The sequence below is a fragment of the Pongo abelii genome, chromosome 11 (assembly GCF_028885655.2).
Source record: "Pongo abelii isolate AG06213 chromosome 11, NHGRI_mPonAbe1-v2.0_pri, whole genome shotgun sequence".
Lineage (NCBI taxonomy): Eukaryota > Metazoa > Chordata > Mammalia > Primates > Hominidae > Pongo > Pongo abelii.
This window is the reverse complement of record NC_071996.2, coordinates 108,264,882-108,283,844: the sequence shown is the minus strand read 5'-3', so window position 1 is coordinate 108,283,844 and position 18,963 is coordinate 108,264,882. Positions and strand designations below refer to the sequence as shown.

Below are 18,963 nucleotides of genomic sequence, written 5' to 3'. Positions count from 1 at the left end.
TATTTGTCCAATAATGTAAGTTGAGAGCTTTTAAAGAGAAATGTATATTTTATTAATTCTTTTGCTAATTTGACCATGAAATTACTGTGAAAATTTTATCATATATTAAATATATATATAATTTTGATTTAGATGTTTTATAGATGCAGGGAAGGCAAAACTCCACCTCTATTCTCTTAGTATTTGGCTGGATCTGAGAATTAGATGATATAAAATAGATGAACAGGAGAAATGCATATTTTTTTTTTCTTTTTGAGAGGGGACAAGGAAGGTCCATACAGAGGAGGGGATGGGGACCAACATACAACTTCAATACAAGTTTTATATGCACAGGAGCCCTCATAAGGAAACGAAGACCCAAAGAAGGGGTTAGAGTCAGTTACTTATACACTGAATTGGACAAATAATAGTAAGTTGTGAAAATGCAACTATGTTATGTGGAGAGGCTTAAAAGAGTTATTTTACAATGTCTATACTAAATTCTCTTGGTTACAACTTCTGATCCTAAGGATAAGGATGTTGTGTCTTGCAAGTATATGGAGGGCATCTTTCACATGGAAATTTCATCTTCTGCTTTTAAGAAACGGCATGAAGGTCAGAGTCATCTTTTTGCACCTGGTGTTTTTCAAGTGCCCTTTAACTTAAATAGTCAATATGGCAGGTTGGTATATTTTTAACTCCTTCACAGGTAATAAAATGCATGAAGATTTTCTCCACACAGGCTGAACTGTTTCCTCTTAATTATCAACTAAACACATTAAATTTAATATCAAATGTTGTCTTTTTTTTTCTAACTTTCCTTAAACTGACTTCTCTCCACCCCCTTTCCTCTCCCCAACTACCCCCACAGCCACCATGCTTACATTTTTGGATGCATTCTTTACTAAAGCCTCAGTTGGAACCTTCATAAATGTCAGTTGTTATAAGTTGGTTAGGACCACAATGCAGAGTTAACAACTATATTTACTCAAGGCTTAATAACACCAATTTTTTTTAGAATGAAACTACCAAATAAAGAAACTCCTACATAATATCTGCAAATTATCAGGCCCAACTACCAGTTGGACAACCCAAACTGCACTGGCTATACCAACACTTCACAGAATCAACGCTTCAGGTCACCGAGCTAAGAAAACAGCAGTAACAACTTCCTGAAAAATACTCAATCAGGTAGAAAGCACTAAATCAGGTAGAAAATGGAGGCAATCATCCAGATAATCCAAGAAAACCAAGACAAAAACACTCCAATTATTTGTATACTTTAGCTGAAGTATTTTTAGTTGTTCTAGATTTAGGTAATTACATTCGTTCTGCTTTCAGATATATGCAATTTGAAATATTCCCCTCAAGTAAAATCAGACAAAAAAGACAAGCTCTACAGAGTATACTGCAAATTCATAAAATAGATTACTTTTTATCAGATACAATGACTAATTCTTTTTTACATCTATACCAATTTAAGCGTGAGTAAATGCAGTCTATTTAATACTGAACTGTTATCCATTATCTAGGGGCAATGTTACAGTTCCTTACTCATTTCAAAAATTTAATTAGAAAACTTGTTTTGTGTCACCATATACCTAATTAAAATCTTTTAGCTTGAGCTGAAAGACTGTGAGTGTTAGAGTGAGTTGGTACTGGTGTGAAACATGAGTCAGCACTTTCATGATGCTGCAAAGCAATATGGACAACATATTGTTAAATGGATTAGTGGGGCAAGAAAGAGAGCTATCAGAATCAGTGTGAACTGGTGGCTGCAGCATGTAGCCAAGCCCCTGTACTTGTGTGCTTAACTTGGGTAGGATTTGGGGAGACTTTGCAGCTGTGCTCTGAGCTGGTCTAGGCCACACCCATGCCTGATCCACAGAACTTGGATGTCTGTGAGTTGGAGAAAACAGGGTGAGTAGCTCCTTGAAGCAGCTGACAGCAATCTTACAAGAAATTCCTCATCAATAAGAAGTACTAAATTGTGCAAATGATTTATCTTTTCAAGATATAATTACAGTGGTTTCAAGGTTCTCTACCTAATAATGTCACTCCTTCCTGGCCTACTTGTGTCCTAATGTGACCATTTAAAATGTGATTTTGAAAACAATTCAAATCTTGCAGAAGGAAGGAAATACAAAAATAAAAAATAAAAGTCTGCCTTTCACTGACAGGCTCAACTTACCAGAAGTTGTCTTTTTGTAGCACTTCTATTTTTGACTTTTTTGGTGGTTACATAACTCCAAGATTTATATACATATATATGTGTGTGTGTACATACACACACACAATGTCTTGATTTTTTTGAACTTTAAATAGCATTGGTAGACTCCCTGCTAAAAAAGATGAGGAATTTTTCTCAAAATTCCCTTCCTCTCTCCTCTAACCAATCTGCACTACTCACTCCCCAACCCCCTTCAAGTTTTGCTCAAGTGCCACTCTGTTTAACATTAGACTCCTCGTTCTCGTCATCAGACACCCCACTCTCCTGACCCTGCTTTAGTGGTCTCCCAAAACTCTTTATCAGTTTCTAACATACTATATAAAAATCTCATTTATTATGGTTACTGTCTTCTCACACTAGTGTATAAACTAAATGAGAATAGAAAGTTTTAATCTTTTTGTTGTTTACTGCTACATTCCCAGCACCTACAAAAGTGCCTGGTATATAGTTAAGTGCCCAATAAATATTTGCTTAATGAATGAATTTTAGATTGTCATTTTAATTTTTTTAGCAGCCACATCTGCTTGGCCCACCAACTTAAGGCAGATGTATATCGCCCCACTGGGAAAGAGGGAATTAACTCCTTACACCTTCTATTTTATGAAATTATTCTAAGGGTTTTTTTTGCTATTGCTATTGTAATAGTTTAATCTCACTGTTGTAAAGTATTCCATTGTATGCATATACCACAGTTTATTATTTTACCAAAGATGGACATTTAGGTTGTTTCCAATTTGAGATTGATATGAATAGTGATGCTGTTCTATTTTTTTTTTCAGTGAATATATATGCTCCTTTCTGTTGAGAATTACCTAGGTTACCTAGGACTGAAATGGCAGAGTGATAGGACATGTACAGTTTAAATTTTAGTGCATACTCAAACAGTTTTCCAACAATGTATGAGGTTTAGTTACTTCACAGGCTTACCAACAGCTGGTATTGTCTTTCATTTTAGTAATTTCTGATGAATTTATAGTGGCCTTGTATTAACCAACTTTTCCTTTTGAATTAACTTATAACTTGCAAAGATAGTACAAAGAGTATCAAGTTTCCCCTATGTTAACATCTTATGTAACTATGGTATGTATGTCAAAACTAATTTAACATTTGTACATTACTATTAACAAGGCTACAGATTTCCTTTGGATTTCACCAGCTTTTCCACAAATGACCTTCTCTGTTCCAGGATCCAGTTTAGGATACCATACTGTACTTAGTCATCACGTCTTCTCAGTCTCCTCTGGTCTGGAACAGTTTTTCAATCTTTCCTTGTTGTTCATGACCTTGACATTTGTGAAGAGGACTTGTCAGGTATTTTGTAAAGTGTTCTTCAATTTGGGCTTGTTTGATGTTCTTCTCATGATTAGCCTGGGGGTATGGATTTGGAGGAAGAATACCATTGAGGTGAAATGCCCTGCTTATCACATCATTTTCAGACTACATGATATCAGCTGAATTATGCCTGGAGATGATAATCTTGATCACTTGGTTCAAACAGTGTTTGCCAGGTTTCTCTACTATGGATTCACTCGTTTTCTTTTTCAGTATCCTATTCTTTGGAAGTAAGTCATCAAGTTCATCCCATACTCAAGGGGAAAGTATTATCTCTATATATTATTTGGAATTCTATTGGAAAGATTTGTTAACCCCTACCCTTACCTCTGACCACTACTAGTTTTATTTATTCAAACAATCACTTATATCAGTATGGGCTCATGCAAATTTACTTTATATATTGGGTTATAAACAAATACTACATTGTTTATTTTGTTGCTGAAATTTGCAATGTGGTTTTAATGTGCTTTTCTGTCATGATTAATGAAGTTGAACACCTTTATATAAATTTACTGGCCATTTTATGAAGTGCCTGTTAGGGTTCTTTCCTATTTTTCTATTGAGCACGATGCTCTTCTCTTATGACTTTTAGGAATTATTTGTATCCTGTACACTATCCTTTGTCAGATAGATGTGTTAAAATTTCTTCATAGAATCTATGGCTTTTCTTTTCAGTCTTTTAATGAACAGAAGTTCTTTATTGCACATAACCCAATTTATCAAAATTTTTCCCATGGCTATCACTTTTTGTGTTCTGTTTTAGAAACAAGCCTAACACCAAAGTTATGAAGATAGTCTTATACATTGTCTTTCATTGTTTTTTGCTTGTTTTGTTATTCATTTACCTTTAGATCTATAACCTGTCTAGCACTGATTTTTGTATACAGTGTGAAGTAGGGATATTAAATTTTTTTCTATATAGATATTGAATTGACCAGCAATACCAAATATGAAGTAAGCCAAATGATTATATCTGTGAGGGGCTATTGCTATAATTTCTATTCTACTCCATTGTTCTATTCTTGTGCCAAGATTACACAAAATCAGTTTCTATAACTTTATACATATCTGTTAAGGTAAGCTTTGCTATTCTTCAAGACTGTCTTGTCAATTCTATACTGTCCTCATCTTTGAGTTGTTATTTTCCATTTATTGTCTGTTGAGTAGTGGCTGTCCATTCATATTCCTGAATATAAATGAATGAATATATTCATATTGTTATTCAGTTGCTTAACAACAAATAGCTTCGGTTGCTCCTACCAATATATGGGTCTTTCCTGAAATAACCTCTCCACTGAATTAGGTGGTTGACATGATAAAGCATGTTCATTGGCAGGTCTCGTCTTAAAAGCACACACAAAAGGCAGACAGACAGGCTGGGTGCCCATCTATATCCCAGCCTTTACTCTAGGGCAATCTAAAGACCGAATCATCTGTTGATCTGATTTTATTTACTCTCCATTTTCTCCTCCCATTTCCAGTGATTTTATCCATCTACCTCCACCTCCTTTATTTTTACATTAAAACTTTTTTTTTTTTTTTTTTTTTTTGTGAGGCCAGGGTCTCATTTTGTCTCTCCAGGCTGGAGTGCAGTGGTGTGATCTCTGTTCACTGCAACTTCTGCCTCACTGGTTCAAGCAATTCTCTTGCCTTAGCCTCCTGAGTAGCTGGGATTACAGGTGCCCACCACCATGTCTGGCTAATTTTTTTGTATTTTTAGTAGAGACAGGGTTTTGCCATGTTGGCCAAGCTGGTCTCAAACTCCTGACGTCAGGTGATCCTCCCACTTCAGCCTCCCAAAATGCTAGGATTACAGGCATGAGCCACCACGCCCAGCCAAAATCTGTCATTTTTACGAATGTCGGGAAAGGAGGAGGCAAAAAAGAAGTGCATTCAATCCACTTTTGCAAGCTGAAAGCTGATGTACTTTACTGAGCGATAAAGTCGGTGGAATTATAGTCAGCAAAACAGGAATATTACCTAAAGGTAGGTACAACTTTTGTGCACATGAATATCACAAAAAGATGACTACTGCCCTATTGACATATTGTGTTTATTAATAACAACCATGTTATGTCTGAATACAAATAGAAAAGGGGTGAGAACTGTTGCACAGAATTGTGAACACCTTGAGGGAAAAACTGAATTTTACTAATTTTTATATTCCAATAGAGACACTCCATGCCTAATAGACATTAACAATTATCTGTTGGCTAATTTTAAAAGCATTATTGATCTGTGTAACACTATCTAATTTTAATAAAAAACAGCACTGTAGAAAAAGCTCACCTCAGAGACACACAGACTAGATGTTTGTGTTGGTTACTCTCTCCAACGCCACTCCCCAGTCTTCTATGCCCTGTTCTGGCCCCCTGGAGGCTGCTCTGATTCAGTGGCTCAGTGCCTTCTGAAGACCATTTTCCCTCTGGCTGCCTTTTGAATGTAGCCATCAGGAAGGATCAGCAGGAGACCAGTGGGTAGGAAGAGAGGAATCTTGGGGTGTTTTCTGTTCTGTTCTCTCTCTGCCAGCTTCAGCTTTGAAAGTAGCTGCATTTGCCATCCATAGGTTGCAGATTCTGATCCTCTAAGGGCCTCTCCCCAACATCTGCAGCCCTCATCAGATATGTAAGAATTTTCTCCTCTTTCCCCTTTCAGGCCTTAGCTGGTAAAGGCTCCCTATTCTTTTTTTTTTTTTGAGCCAGAGTCTCGCTCTGTTGCCCAGGCTGGAGTGCAGTGGCTCAATCTTGGCTCGCTGCATGCTCCGCTTCCCAGGCTCACGCCATTCTCCTGCCTCAGCCTCCCGAGTAGCTGGGACTACAGGTGCCCGCCACCACGCCCAGAGAATTTTTTTTTGTATTTTTAGTGGAGACGGGGTTTCACCGTGTTAGCCAGGATGGTCTCGATCTCCTGACCGCGTGATCCACCCGCCTCGGCCTCCCAAAGTGCTGGGATTACAGGCGTGAACCACCGCACCCGGCCTGCCAAGGCTCCCTATTCTTTTCAGAATACGGGTGTCTCATTTTCTGAAATACCTATAATCTTTTTATTTGAAATTCTCTCCAAACACACCTTTGAGTATGCCGTTTCCTGTTGGCACCCTGGCTAATACAGTGTTCTGGGTCAGTTGAGGGAGGAGAAAACATTAAAAACAAATTCCTATTCCCTGTATAAAAGTACTGTCAAACATAGACAGCATGCACTTACCAATTGTAAAAGAAAATTCTTGTGAACCATATGCCGAGTTAAGGGTGAGGACATAAAAGTAAATACTTGAGTTGAAGATAAAAAAGATCAAAGCAATTACCCTTCTACGAATCTCTAAAAACAAGCACAAAGGCATTATTTGAAACCTTTGTGGTAATTATACTATTCTGATTAATGTCCCTGGCTACTGTTTTGGCTTCAATAAGCCATTTCACCATTTAACTTGTAAGTCTGAAAAGAGAAAAAACAAAATTTAATTTTATGGTTTAGGAGAAGGCATAAGACAACCAGAATCTAAATTTGTGAAAAAGAGAGAACATGGTCTTATGGGTTGAAAGTTGAAAGCGGGAAATAGGGATAACAAAAGACCAGATCAAAATATCAGTTGAATGGCTAGGTGGGAGTGGCTCACCCCTGTAATCCCAGCACTTTGGGAGGCAGAGGTGGACGGATCACTTGAGGTCAGGAGTTCGAGACCATCCTGACCAATGTGGTGAAACCCCATCTCTACTAAAAAAAAATACAAAAATTAGCTGGGTGTGATGGCCCGCACCTCTAGTCCCAGCTACTCAGGAAGCTGAGGTAGAAGAATTGCTAGAGTCCAGGAGGTGGAGGTTGCAGTGAGCTGAGATCACACCATTGCACTCCAACTTGGGCCACATAGCAAGACTCCATCTCAAAAAAAAAAAAAAAATCAATTACCTAAATACATGGAGATTTTTTTATTTTTTCTTCCAAATGTTCCATAATAAATATAATAATGAAATTAACAGTGACTAGTAGATTTATATACCACCTATTATGTGGCAGGCATTATTCTCAGTGTTTTACATTTACATAGATATATGAATTCATTTGTTGCTTGCGACTATCCAATTAGGTAATATTACCCTTGTTTTATAGATGAGGAAACAGACTCAGTGGCTTAAGTAACTTGCCGAAAATCACGCAGCTTGTAAGTTGCAGTGCCATATTTGACCCAGGCAGGCTTGCGCCAGGGCTGTGCTCTTAATTTCTACACTACACTGCTGTAAATATGTAAGATTATATAATCTATGTATTTCTCCATCCTTATTTCTTTTGGAAACATTCCATTGCCTACTTGCTTCATCAAGATATCAGAGAAGATATAAAGTACAATATTTTGGGTACTAAGATAAAAGCCTAATTTTAACAAGCGATGAATTAGAGACAAAAATTTTGCCTAACCTCGCGTAACTTTTCACCTTATTATAAAGAAAGAATATTATGGCGTCAAGTTTGTGGCAACTATCAAACAAATGCTAAACATCATTTCTTAAAAACAGGGCAATAAGGCAGTCAAGGAAGGTACTTTAAATACATTTAAATTTTTAAAGGTAATGAATTGTCTGAAAAGAGAAAAAGACACTAAATGCATTCTCCAAACTTCTCAAAGACCATTTTCCAAGATGGCCAAGTTTTTGCTCCTTCTCAATTCACCCCTTAACACAGATAAGTTTACATATAGGGCAATTATGTTTACACTATTTTGACATTCAACTGGAAAATGGTATTTTGTGTCAGAATAGAGGGACTGAAAGTGAAATTTGCTTAAACCACTCAATAGCATGCTAATAAATTAGTCTGAGGTACAGCCTACAGCTTTAGAGAAAAGATCATCAATGGGTTTCCAATCAGTAATTTATACAGTACTCAGTGAAAAATAACACAAGGAGGTAAGAAGTACGTCCAGACTAGGCACAATTCTTCTAAACAGTGCACCTGCTGAACTCATTTGGGTAGAAGGCTTGTCTCTATATTGACCACCTACCGTTAAAAGAGTACATCTGACTGGAGTGTCTTCAGGGAGAAGGATGGATGGATGGATGCATAGACATTTATCCACCAACCCATTAGGTCCTTGCAGACTGTGACTGGGGAGCAGAGGACATTGTTGGTAGTAATGGAGAGACTTGAGACTTTAGGTATTTTTGACTGCTTAGTAGAAGATAAAATTAAAGTTGGCCAAACTAGAGAATCAATGAAGACTGTAGAATCAAAGACTAAAAAGTTAACATTTTATGAATACCTTGATCCTCCCCATCAACTGAAGACCAAAGTAAAAGACAAGCAATTAACCAAGCTATGGGAAACATCATATACTAACGGTACACATGAAGAATATGTGAGCATCTGAATTTATTATGAGGTAAGATCTTCAATATAAGGTTTGATAACTGTGTACCCTGTAATATTAGAACAATCGTTATATATGATAAAAACATATAACTTGGCTTGGGATCCTAGCCAAGTTAAGAGACTCATCCAGTAATTTATTTTAAGTCAACTTGATTGCAAGCTACTTGGGAATGAATTTGTGATGTGTATTATTTATATTCCTTTGGTAGCCTAGCACAATGCTTTTAATCTACTGGGTTATCAATAAATAATTATTGATTAACTGAAGGGAGTGACAGGCATGCCACCATTTTCTCTGGCATTGACACCTGATATACTGATTTTCATAACTGCATCGTTAAGACCAATCATCTAAAAAGAGCAGATGTTAGCTGAGCAAATGCTGAACTCTGCCATAAGGGCAGTTCACTGTAACACCAAGCTAAAGGCTTGAGGTCAAAGGACATTATCCCTGAACTGTGACTAAAACAAGAAGTTTTCCTCATGCTTTCAGATCTCTGGGGTAAAAAGTCTATTTGTTTTAAAAACACTAGTAGAGTTTAATTGATCATCACAATTATACAGAACCAAATGACACAAGGCCATTCAGTTTGTTGCTATCTATGCCATGTTTTAGGTCAAACAGTATAAAAAAATAAAAATAACTTTCTTTACAACAGTTTAAAACAATATGGACATTGAAGTTATGGCTTATTTTAGTCAATATTATCTTAAAACACCAAATATATGTGTTATGATTTTAAATAGGTTGTGATAAGGTAATAAGCCTACCCATTTTCCCCGATCACACCATATTCCACAAACATACATTATGTAACCATAGTCAAGTCTTCCATATAAACAAAAAGAAAATAAAGAAAATAAGATGTACCACATAATTTCCTTTCCTCTAATTTTACACACCAAAATCCCCCAAAGTTCCAAATTTCTTCCAACTGTAAAGATGTTTGAAGAATCTGGCAGACAGTCTCATATTTATAGATTAGTAATCAGAATTTATTCTGATATTTTTAGAAAGTTACTGGTATTTTCTGATAGCGATCAACATCTTCCCACTAAGCCAATGAATAAACACAATGAGCATCGTTTTCTGTGTATCATATGATGAATACATTGTTTCAAAGATAAATTGACAGGGTGTGGTGGTGATATCTGGGAGGTCTTTGTCTTTTATCTGGTAAACATTTAACAAAAAAAGAGTAGGCAAAAGAGAGATGGTTTCTCTTATGGCCACTGCTAAGCAAAGGCTGTCACCTTTCCTTATCACTTTGGGGTGTGAGAATGAACAGATCAAGCTGTTTCAGTATTTCCTACTTTCACTGGGCCAAATCAAGATCTTAGTAAAATTTCAAATAAGATACAGAAAAAGTAAATAACCAAATGTGTATATATTGAGGCATAATTCATCATATGGCTTTATCAGATAAAGCAAATGAGAAAATCCTGAGCCAGTCACGAAAGCGTGTCCAACTCTGAGTGACCTGTCCTTAAGATGGATCTTCTGTAAATAATTAAATTAGTGGATTTTTTTTTTTTTGCCTGCCCATCTGGGTGGAAAGAAAATTTTTAAAAAATCACACACACACACTCAGAGAGAAAAAAAAATATCTCAAAGGCTAAACGTTACATTTACATTGTCAGTGCAAAAAGGGCTTTACCATATATTAAATTGTTAACAAGATTCCTGAATTAAAAACTGCAAAAGAAAATCAGCATGATTACTATAAATAATTTATTTATGTATGATTAGAAATTTGTGAGCAAATGTAATTTATTTTATGGCCACAAAGATGAATATGTATAAACAAAAAATCTGAGTCATAACTTCAATAAATTTTTTAATACAGGTAAGTAACTTAAAGGCATTTTGTAATAGACATGTTAAACCTTATTAGGCTGTGAAAAGCAGTACTTGTATTTAGAGAACAGAGGGCAATTCTGCGTGGCTGTGTTTCGGCTGCCTCAGAGTGCCTGAAACAGAAGAGAGCGAGCTGGGGACTGGCTGCAAGGCAGGACGATGGAGGTTTTACTGGCGGGGGCATGGGGAAGAGGCCAGAGGTGCATGGCTTCGTTTTTTTCCTCCCCTTTATTAAAAGGACAAACTGCAAATCATTTTATCAGTGGTCGGGGGAACTACAAGAAGCTGAATATGACAGCAGTGCTGAAAATATTTTCACTACTTAGGGACTAGGCCTCTGCAAACATGGCTTCACTGGACTTACTATTAAAAGCAATCTGCAAAAGAGGCTTAAAAACCCAGGGGTCTAATATCAAGTGAACAGTAGGAAAGGTGACCTTTCATTCCGTTTGTTTATTAGAGGATCTGCAGACTCCATCTCAGTGTGGGTCCGGTATTGGTAAGAGGCCAAAGGGGAGATGGTGAACTCTGTGTTTTTTTAGAGGTCACATAATCAACTTAGAAAATACAGCTGGAAAAAGAACAAAAATGAGAGCTTGGTTTTATGTACTATCTTACATTTTTGGTTAAATGGTTACATGTAAATTCCTTTTAATAATTTTCTATTTTATTTGAGTACAACCAACTTAGTATAAATTTAGGTACTAAACTTAGCTATCAGATATAGCACACAAAATTAAAGAGACAAAAGGGTAACTGAAGCAGGTAGAAAAAAAAGAAAATTGAAATAAGACTAAAATACAAAAGTTAACTGAATATAAAACAAAAAAATGAAAATACAAGTTCTGTTAGGATGGTGGTAATTTTTATTTTTCTGAAGTGTAACACTATATAATTTTAATAAATAATATCTCATTTTAAATGCATTTATAAAACTATAGCATGTTTTCAAGCAAACTTCATCATTTTATTTTTACAAAATGGTAGGAAGTGATCAACTATGAGGCCTATATATATTCATCTGCAAAAGGAGGTAAAGCCAGGCATATTCAAAATTGTATATTTAAAATATTGCTCATAGTTTTACTCAATACAAACAAAAATTACTCCCATATGGTAATTACCTTTTAATATTTTTTAGGGGCTACTTGTCTTTAGGTATTGACTTTATTCTTTAACTAGTACCACTGGCCCTTTTACAAAGTATTAATTTTAATATTCAATGAATAACCTGACATTTTTCCACAGAGCTACTTTTTGACTACTCTGAAAACAAACTCTAAAATAAAAATCAAAACAGCCAAAGTGTGGTGGCTCATGCTTTGGGAGGCTGAGGAAGGAGGACTGCTTGAGGCCAGGAATTCATGATCAGTCTGAGCAACATAGCAAGACCCATTGCTACAAAAAAAATAAATAAATAAAAAATAAAAACAAAACAACAGTAGCAAAAGAAGAGTGGTGCTCAAAATGGGTTAGAAACACTGTAGCCTCCTTAGTCCTGATTTAGTTATAGTCACACCAGAAAGCAAGCACACACTTTGTTGACTATATGGCTGTGACTGATTGATGATACCCTAGCAAGGTTACCATAGCTAATTACAACATTATTCATTTAAGCCTTCAAGGGGGGAAAAAAAACCATACTCCCAGGGAAGGAAAGGAAAAAAAAAAAAGAAAGAAAAGCTATTCTATAACTGCTAACTTTTGAATAATCAGCCTCAACAGGAAACAAACAGGATGAAACTCAATGACCAAATTGTAACTTATGAATTCATCTAAGCAATTTTAACTCTGGGTAATTTTAACTCTGGGTTTCACAGCCTACAGCAAAGAGCTTCCAACAACAAGGAACCTTCACATGCTTATATGCTTTGTAGTCAGAATTCAAAGGCTTCATCAGAAGCATAACCCAACCCTGAGCTTTAGTTCTGCTATGTGTGTGGTGTGAGTGTGTTTGTCTAGGATCAGATGCCAATACTTAAACTCACATTATGGGCACAGCAGCTACTTACACACGGCAGCCTAATTAAAGGAATAAACTTCCCCTTTCTTTACATTTTCCTGAAGATCAGCGCCATAAAGGGATTTTGGTTTGGTTAAAAATTGAGAAAAATGTTCCCATATGTTTCCTTTATGCAGTAAATTAGTCAAAATCAGATAGAAAATGGTCACAATTTTCAACAGGAATCTATGGCTACACAGTATTTGCTGAACACCACTGCAAATAAAGAGAACTCAGTGTTTTGAAAATAATGATATTATAACAAACACATAATCATAATTTCCATTTCGGTTTTGAAGAAGCACAAACACACATGGAAACAATAAAGCATCTGAGGCACCTTTCAGCTTTCAAGTCTCAAAAACAAGAATCACTTTCAAATAGAAAGTAGCTCATCTTCAAAGTTTAACACACAAGAGGAGAATAAAGCTAATACCACTTCAACTCCAAACTTTAATCAGATTACTTTATATCAAGGTAATCTAGATCACAAGCATGGCAACAGCCAAGTTTAAAGTACTTTTTATCCTGAAAAACTATTTAAATTACATTGCTAAAATAATTTAACTAAATAAATATTTTCCCATGAAAGCTTGAACCCAAATTAGCAAATTTCAATCAAGAAGTACTGAGAAAAATTATCAAAAGGTACAAAATAAAAAACTACTAATTAATTGGGGCCATAGGAGGGAAACTGGCAGAGGCATGGAGTTGGATTCAAACTCAGCTTGGTATTAATAAAACACTCACGGAACCATCATGGCCCACTGGAGAAAGGACAGCTTATTTTATAGATGAGGAAACTGTGGCCCAGGGAGATATGGTGGTGACACATCAGGGAGTGACCTGGATAGCCTTGGTTTTCAATTTTTACTTCACTAGAATGTGTCCCAAATTTGTCCTGATTTATTTTTTGTTTGGAAAAAGTTGATTCTGATACAGATAGGTTAAATGACTTATCCTGATCACACAGCTAGATCAAATACTGCAGGGTCTAGAACTAGCTCCATATCACTGACTCTCAAGGGACAAAGATTGGGTTGGGTCAACCTTGGGCTATGGCCACAAAAAGCCTCTTATGGAACAGTAGGTGGTCAGGTACTAATCATGAAGGCAGTGTAGGGACTAGTCAAGGGAAGGACCAGGAGACTCCTATCCTCCTAAACTTTAAAATAATTTTCCTCACTAATTTGTCTTTTTTACAGATGGCCCTATATGTACATACTTAAAAAATCAAAAAGTGTACTAAAATATCCACGTTATTAAAAAAAAACCCATATCTATGGATCCCATTAGTATATTGGTTTTAGTAGAACTTTCCTACACACACAAACACACACACACACACGGGATGAGAAGATAAGAAGACAGAAGCAAACTCATTTCTGAAACGTACAGGATTTAAAAGACATTTTCTCCACCTCCATTTCCTTGTCTTGTTCTCTCAGTAGCTTTTGATTTATAGCTATTCATAGTATCTATTTATTAATTTACACTCTACTCAATTCCAAAAGGATATGAGGTGCTATCACATATAGTACCTAAACTATATGGATAATTGAAATCTACAATTAATTTTTAAAAAGTCATGTAACTGAACAAGCACTGTTCTAGAAGCCAAGAGATGTGGGTTCCAGTTCTAGTTCCTTATTCAACATCAGAGTACACATTGAATTTTAGCTTTTATTTGCTCATTTGTAACATAATGTCGATTATCTACACAATTGCTAATTATAAAATTCTGTGTAACTGTGTATTTCTAGGTCAGCATTCCACAAACCTTTTTCTGAGGCACGCATACGTCTTTTGAGTGGAGGTGAGGTTTTGGGGTAGATAAGCATTGGGATTCTGTTTATTGGCTACTTTCTAGACTTCTGCACCCTTTCTTCCACACTAGCATAAGCAATCCTATTTGTCCAGAGATGGAGAATGAACAAATTTAAATAGCATCTAGAACTTAAGTGCTCAATAAATGTTATTTAATAACTAGAATCAAGCATCCATTGAAACCCTAATACATGCTCAGAAGAACCATGGGGTTTCACAGAGAAGACTTGGAAAATTCTCGAACTAGGTAATTTTTAAGTCCAAATAGATCATGTGAATATGATTCTTTCCAATTTCACCTGGTATTTTGGTTACCACATCTCATCATTTAAATGAACTCTCAGGCCAGCAATCTCTGTACTATATGGTAACATGCTTTGGCTGATTTCAAAGCCACAGAATCTTAAAGTGTGAAAGTGATTTGCTACTTAGGGCTGAATCAGGGCTCAGTCATTCAGCATTACATTAGAAAATCCATTAGAAAATAAATGATAGGAAATAATTTAGATGAATGAGGTTGGAATTATGTGGTTGCCCACTTGATTTAAAACTCATCCTATGAATTAAAAATATATACCCCATTAGCTTATAGGGCATGAGACTATGAACCCCTTTATGTCAGTAGATTTCTGCTGTTCATCTTTGTAACCCTTGATTGTTAGATGAAGAATTAAGAAATAATAGTTATTGTATGCCTACTGTACTGTTTTAAAGATTTGGACAAGGCTTCATGAACAAGGTCATATTTGAGCTTGAACTTAAAAGGTGCATATGAGTTCACTACACAGTAAAGAGACAAAGGAATGAGCCAGGTAAAGAGAACAGTATCCACAAAGGCACAGAGATTTGAAGGTAGTAAATTTGGAATGGCAAGTGGTTCACAGTGGCTGCAGGTTAAGGTGACTGTGAAAGACTGGCCAGCAATAAAGGTGGGCAGAGAGGAAGCAACTAGATCATGAAAGGCCTGGGAATATGAATATGCATGCATAAGTATTACATCCTGGAAGATAAAGAAAGAATGGGAGGAGTCAACCTCTGTATGCATTACATGGAGAAGGTGGTTGTTGGTTTTTAACAGAATACTGTTGATAGTTATCTTGTGTTGGAAAAAGAAATATAAAAATTATACTGAACATTGAGTATATTTTGATATCAGATTCCAGGAAAACATAAATTTTGGGTGCTCAACGTGATGTAATCACAAAAATCTCTTGATTCCTAATATTTGTTGAATTGTGTCTGCTTAATTAAGAAAAGCAGTGTAAGCCAAGGAAGATTAAATGTGCTATTTTCTTAAGAAAGTGGCCTTAAGAGTGAGAAAACCAGTAAAAAATTAAGCCCTATTTCTGTTGTACCAGGTTGGGTGAATGAGCTGTGAAAAGTACAACCAGTTCCAATGGCTACACGGGCTGACTGGGGAAGGGAGATGAAAGGCCTGGGTTCAATGGCTGGCATTTCATGAGCACCCTGTTAGGAGGAACTGCTGGGGCACAGGTGCTGCAAAACTCCTCTCACCGCCCCTCCCATTCTTCACCTAAGCAGGCTTTCAGGGTGGCCCAGACAGTACAGCCAGGTCGCACTCCCAGAAGTGCCATGAATGAATACTGCCTCTACTGCCTACCACATTTCTCCATCTAGAGGTGCACAGCCTATGGCCACATCCTGCCCTGAAGCCAACAACAGGAAAACAGAATGGGTGGAGACCAAAGCTGGCTGTGTTGCTTCCTTATTTAACTTCTCTATCTGAAAAACCTGACAAATATGTTTTTTCTTTGCTTTTTAAGTTCCAGAAATGCAAAGTACTCAAACTGCTACAACCACGAAAGTGGGTAAGGGATGATTTTTTTTTTTTACATCATTCATCCTTGCCCAAATTTCTCCTGCTGATTCAGAGGAACCATCTGCATCAGCTTGCTAACGAGTTTAGATATGGTTCTCAGGGTGATGGGAAGCCAGTGAAGGTCGTTAAGCAGGGGAGTTATATTATATAATCAGATTTGTGATTTAGAAAGGCAGCTCTGGCAACAGTAGGGACTGGAGAAAGCACACACTGTAAAGAAAGAGGTCAGTTTGAGGCCTCTGCAATAGTCTAATTGATGGCAAAGCTCTGGCCTGCTGTGGTGGCTGTGGACAAGGAAGCTGAATAGCTGACAGAGTGGGGGAGGTAGAAGGAAATGGTGGAACTGTAGGTGATGCCAAGGTTTCAGGCCAAATGGTTGGAAGGCAATGTTTCCCACCTAAAAGTGAGCTAGTCTCATCATTTAATCTGGTACTAAGTGAAATGAGATTGTAGACCAAGGAGTTTAGTATTTTCAGGGTTTTGGCATATATTCTCAAAGTAAACCCCAAGACAGTTATATTAGTTGGTTGTTTTAGGAATTGCATATCAGAGGCAGCACAGCAAAATGGTTTCTCACACCGCAGCCAGCAAGAGTTCAAATTCTGGTTCTGCCACCTAATAGCTATGTGATTTCTGCTGAGTTACTAAACTTCTCTGTGCCTATTCCTCAACTCTTAAAAGATAAAAATAATAAAAGCCGACTAATTAAGTATGATGAGGCTTAAATAAATGAGTTATTATGAGTAAGGAATTTAGATGGTGTGTACTCATGTAATCAATATTGTTTTCTCTGACTTATCAAAAATCATATGGAAGAAGTAGAAAGTCTACTTTCAAAGAAGGGGAATCTCGGCTGACTTTTTTTTCTTGCATTCGATATTATGTTGTTCTAATATTCCAACAAAAAAGCTGAAGAAAACAAACTTTTTTCCCTGACAAAGCTCATAAGACAGAGGTGAAAACAAATTCTCTGGCACAGAAGTACTCTGAGGTTCGGCCATTTGAAGACCACAGTGCTTGCTTATAAATAGAATATTAAAATAAGCAAGAGCAATTTTCTCCTTTCGTCTTCCCTTATTGCCTAATTTTCCTCTCATACCATTTGCATAATGGATAAAAAGGCACCCATTATGCAAATGAATGATGGGGCTGTAAGGTTGCTGAAGCCACAAGGCTGGCTCCAGATGAAGAGAAGCTGCCACAAAGCCCTCCAGCAGCCACGTTCCAGCAGACTGCTTCACTAGCTCGGTTCCAAAAGATAGAGGAAAACCCACGAAGACCATAGGTCATTAATTTCCATTTGGTTTATTTTAAAACGGGCACTACAGATGCTTTTCCGAAAATCAGTACAAAATATGGATTGTCAGCATTAGAGTATGTAAATTTAACTTTACAGTATATATTTTATTTCAAATGGGAAAATGAGTACTATGTACAGTTCTAACCATTTTAAGCATATGTTTTGCTTTAAAAAGAATAAGAAGCTGACCTTTGCAAAGTGGAATAAGCCTCTGTTCTTCTAGCTTGAGAATTCCCTCAGAACAGGTGCTCTAAGTAGTCTCAAAATGTTGCACAAACATTCCACAGGCATAAAAAGTTGTTTGAAATACCAAGATATTAGTGGATTTTCAAAAACTTCAGACTGTTAAATTGAGCTAAATTTATCTTTAGGCGGTATCACCAAAACAGATATGTTATTTCTCTTGAAGTTGTAAACTGATTGAAACTTTAGAGTAGTATTTACTTTCTCATTCTACAAATATAATGAAAAATAATTCTAAGCAAAATTACTGGATAAATTGTCTTGTCTGAATAAATCATCAGAAAAGAATTTCAAAACTAACTTCAAAACATTTCCCCCAGATTCTGAGATTATAGTTTGGGCAGGAAAAGACGGAGGCTAAGAAAATAAAGTGACCTTTATTTCTAGCATGGATTCTTTGATAAACCTTGGCTTTTTCCAAATGACTTTTTTTCAGGAACTTTTTAAAAAAGTTATATGATACAGGCAAACTTCATCATTTAGCATCTGACTCCTCCATGTTACTTCAAGGGCATACAATTCTACTTCACCTTCAGTTCAAGAAAAAGCCGCATCCACTTACCTAAGCAGCAGTGGCTGCAAAAAGCTACGTAAAAAAATAATATAAAGAAAAGATAAACCACAATATAAAAAATATTAACAGGATGAAAGTCACAAAGAAGAAACAATGCCTAATCAACAAGATGACGGATCTTTAGTCAGGTGAAAAGAATATTATAAACATTACACATACCTAGTTTTAGAGCAGAAGGGGTTACTTCAATCTCCCCACCAATTGGTTTAAATGCAGCCAGTTGGGCAGCCACTTCTGTCTCAAAAGCATCTGGGCTCTGCCGATCTGCAGGGTTTCCACTGGGGCTCTCAATCTTGTGGAGTGGTTCTTGTTCTTCAAACACAGCAATCAGCTACAAACAAATCCAACAACACTAATTACTTTGTAGGACATGCATACCACACGGACACTATCTAGCTGAACGTGATCTTT

At 36.5% G+C, this 18,963-nt stretch overlaps 1 protein-coding gene across 9 annotated transcripts in view; it reads right to left on the bottom strand.

Annotated features, from left to right (window-relative positions):
* PARD3B (par-3 family cell polarity regulator beta) overlaps positions 1–18,963 on the bottom strand; it is a 1,076,689-nt gene that overhangs the window by 638,029 nt on the left and 419,697 nt on the right. For all 9 annotated transcript variants that reach the window (XM_024243295.3, XM_024243296.3, XM_024243297.3 and 6 more), the window contains one exon: positions 18,712–18,883. In XM_024243295.3, the coding sequence (XP_024099063.2) occupies positions 18,712–18,883 (172 nt within the window). The remainder of the gene's footprint in view (positions 1–18,711; positions 18,884–18,963) is intronic.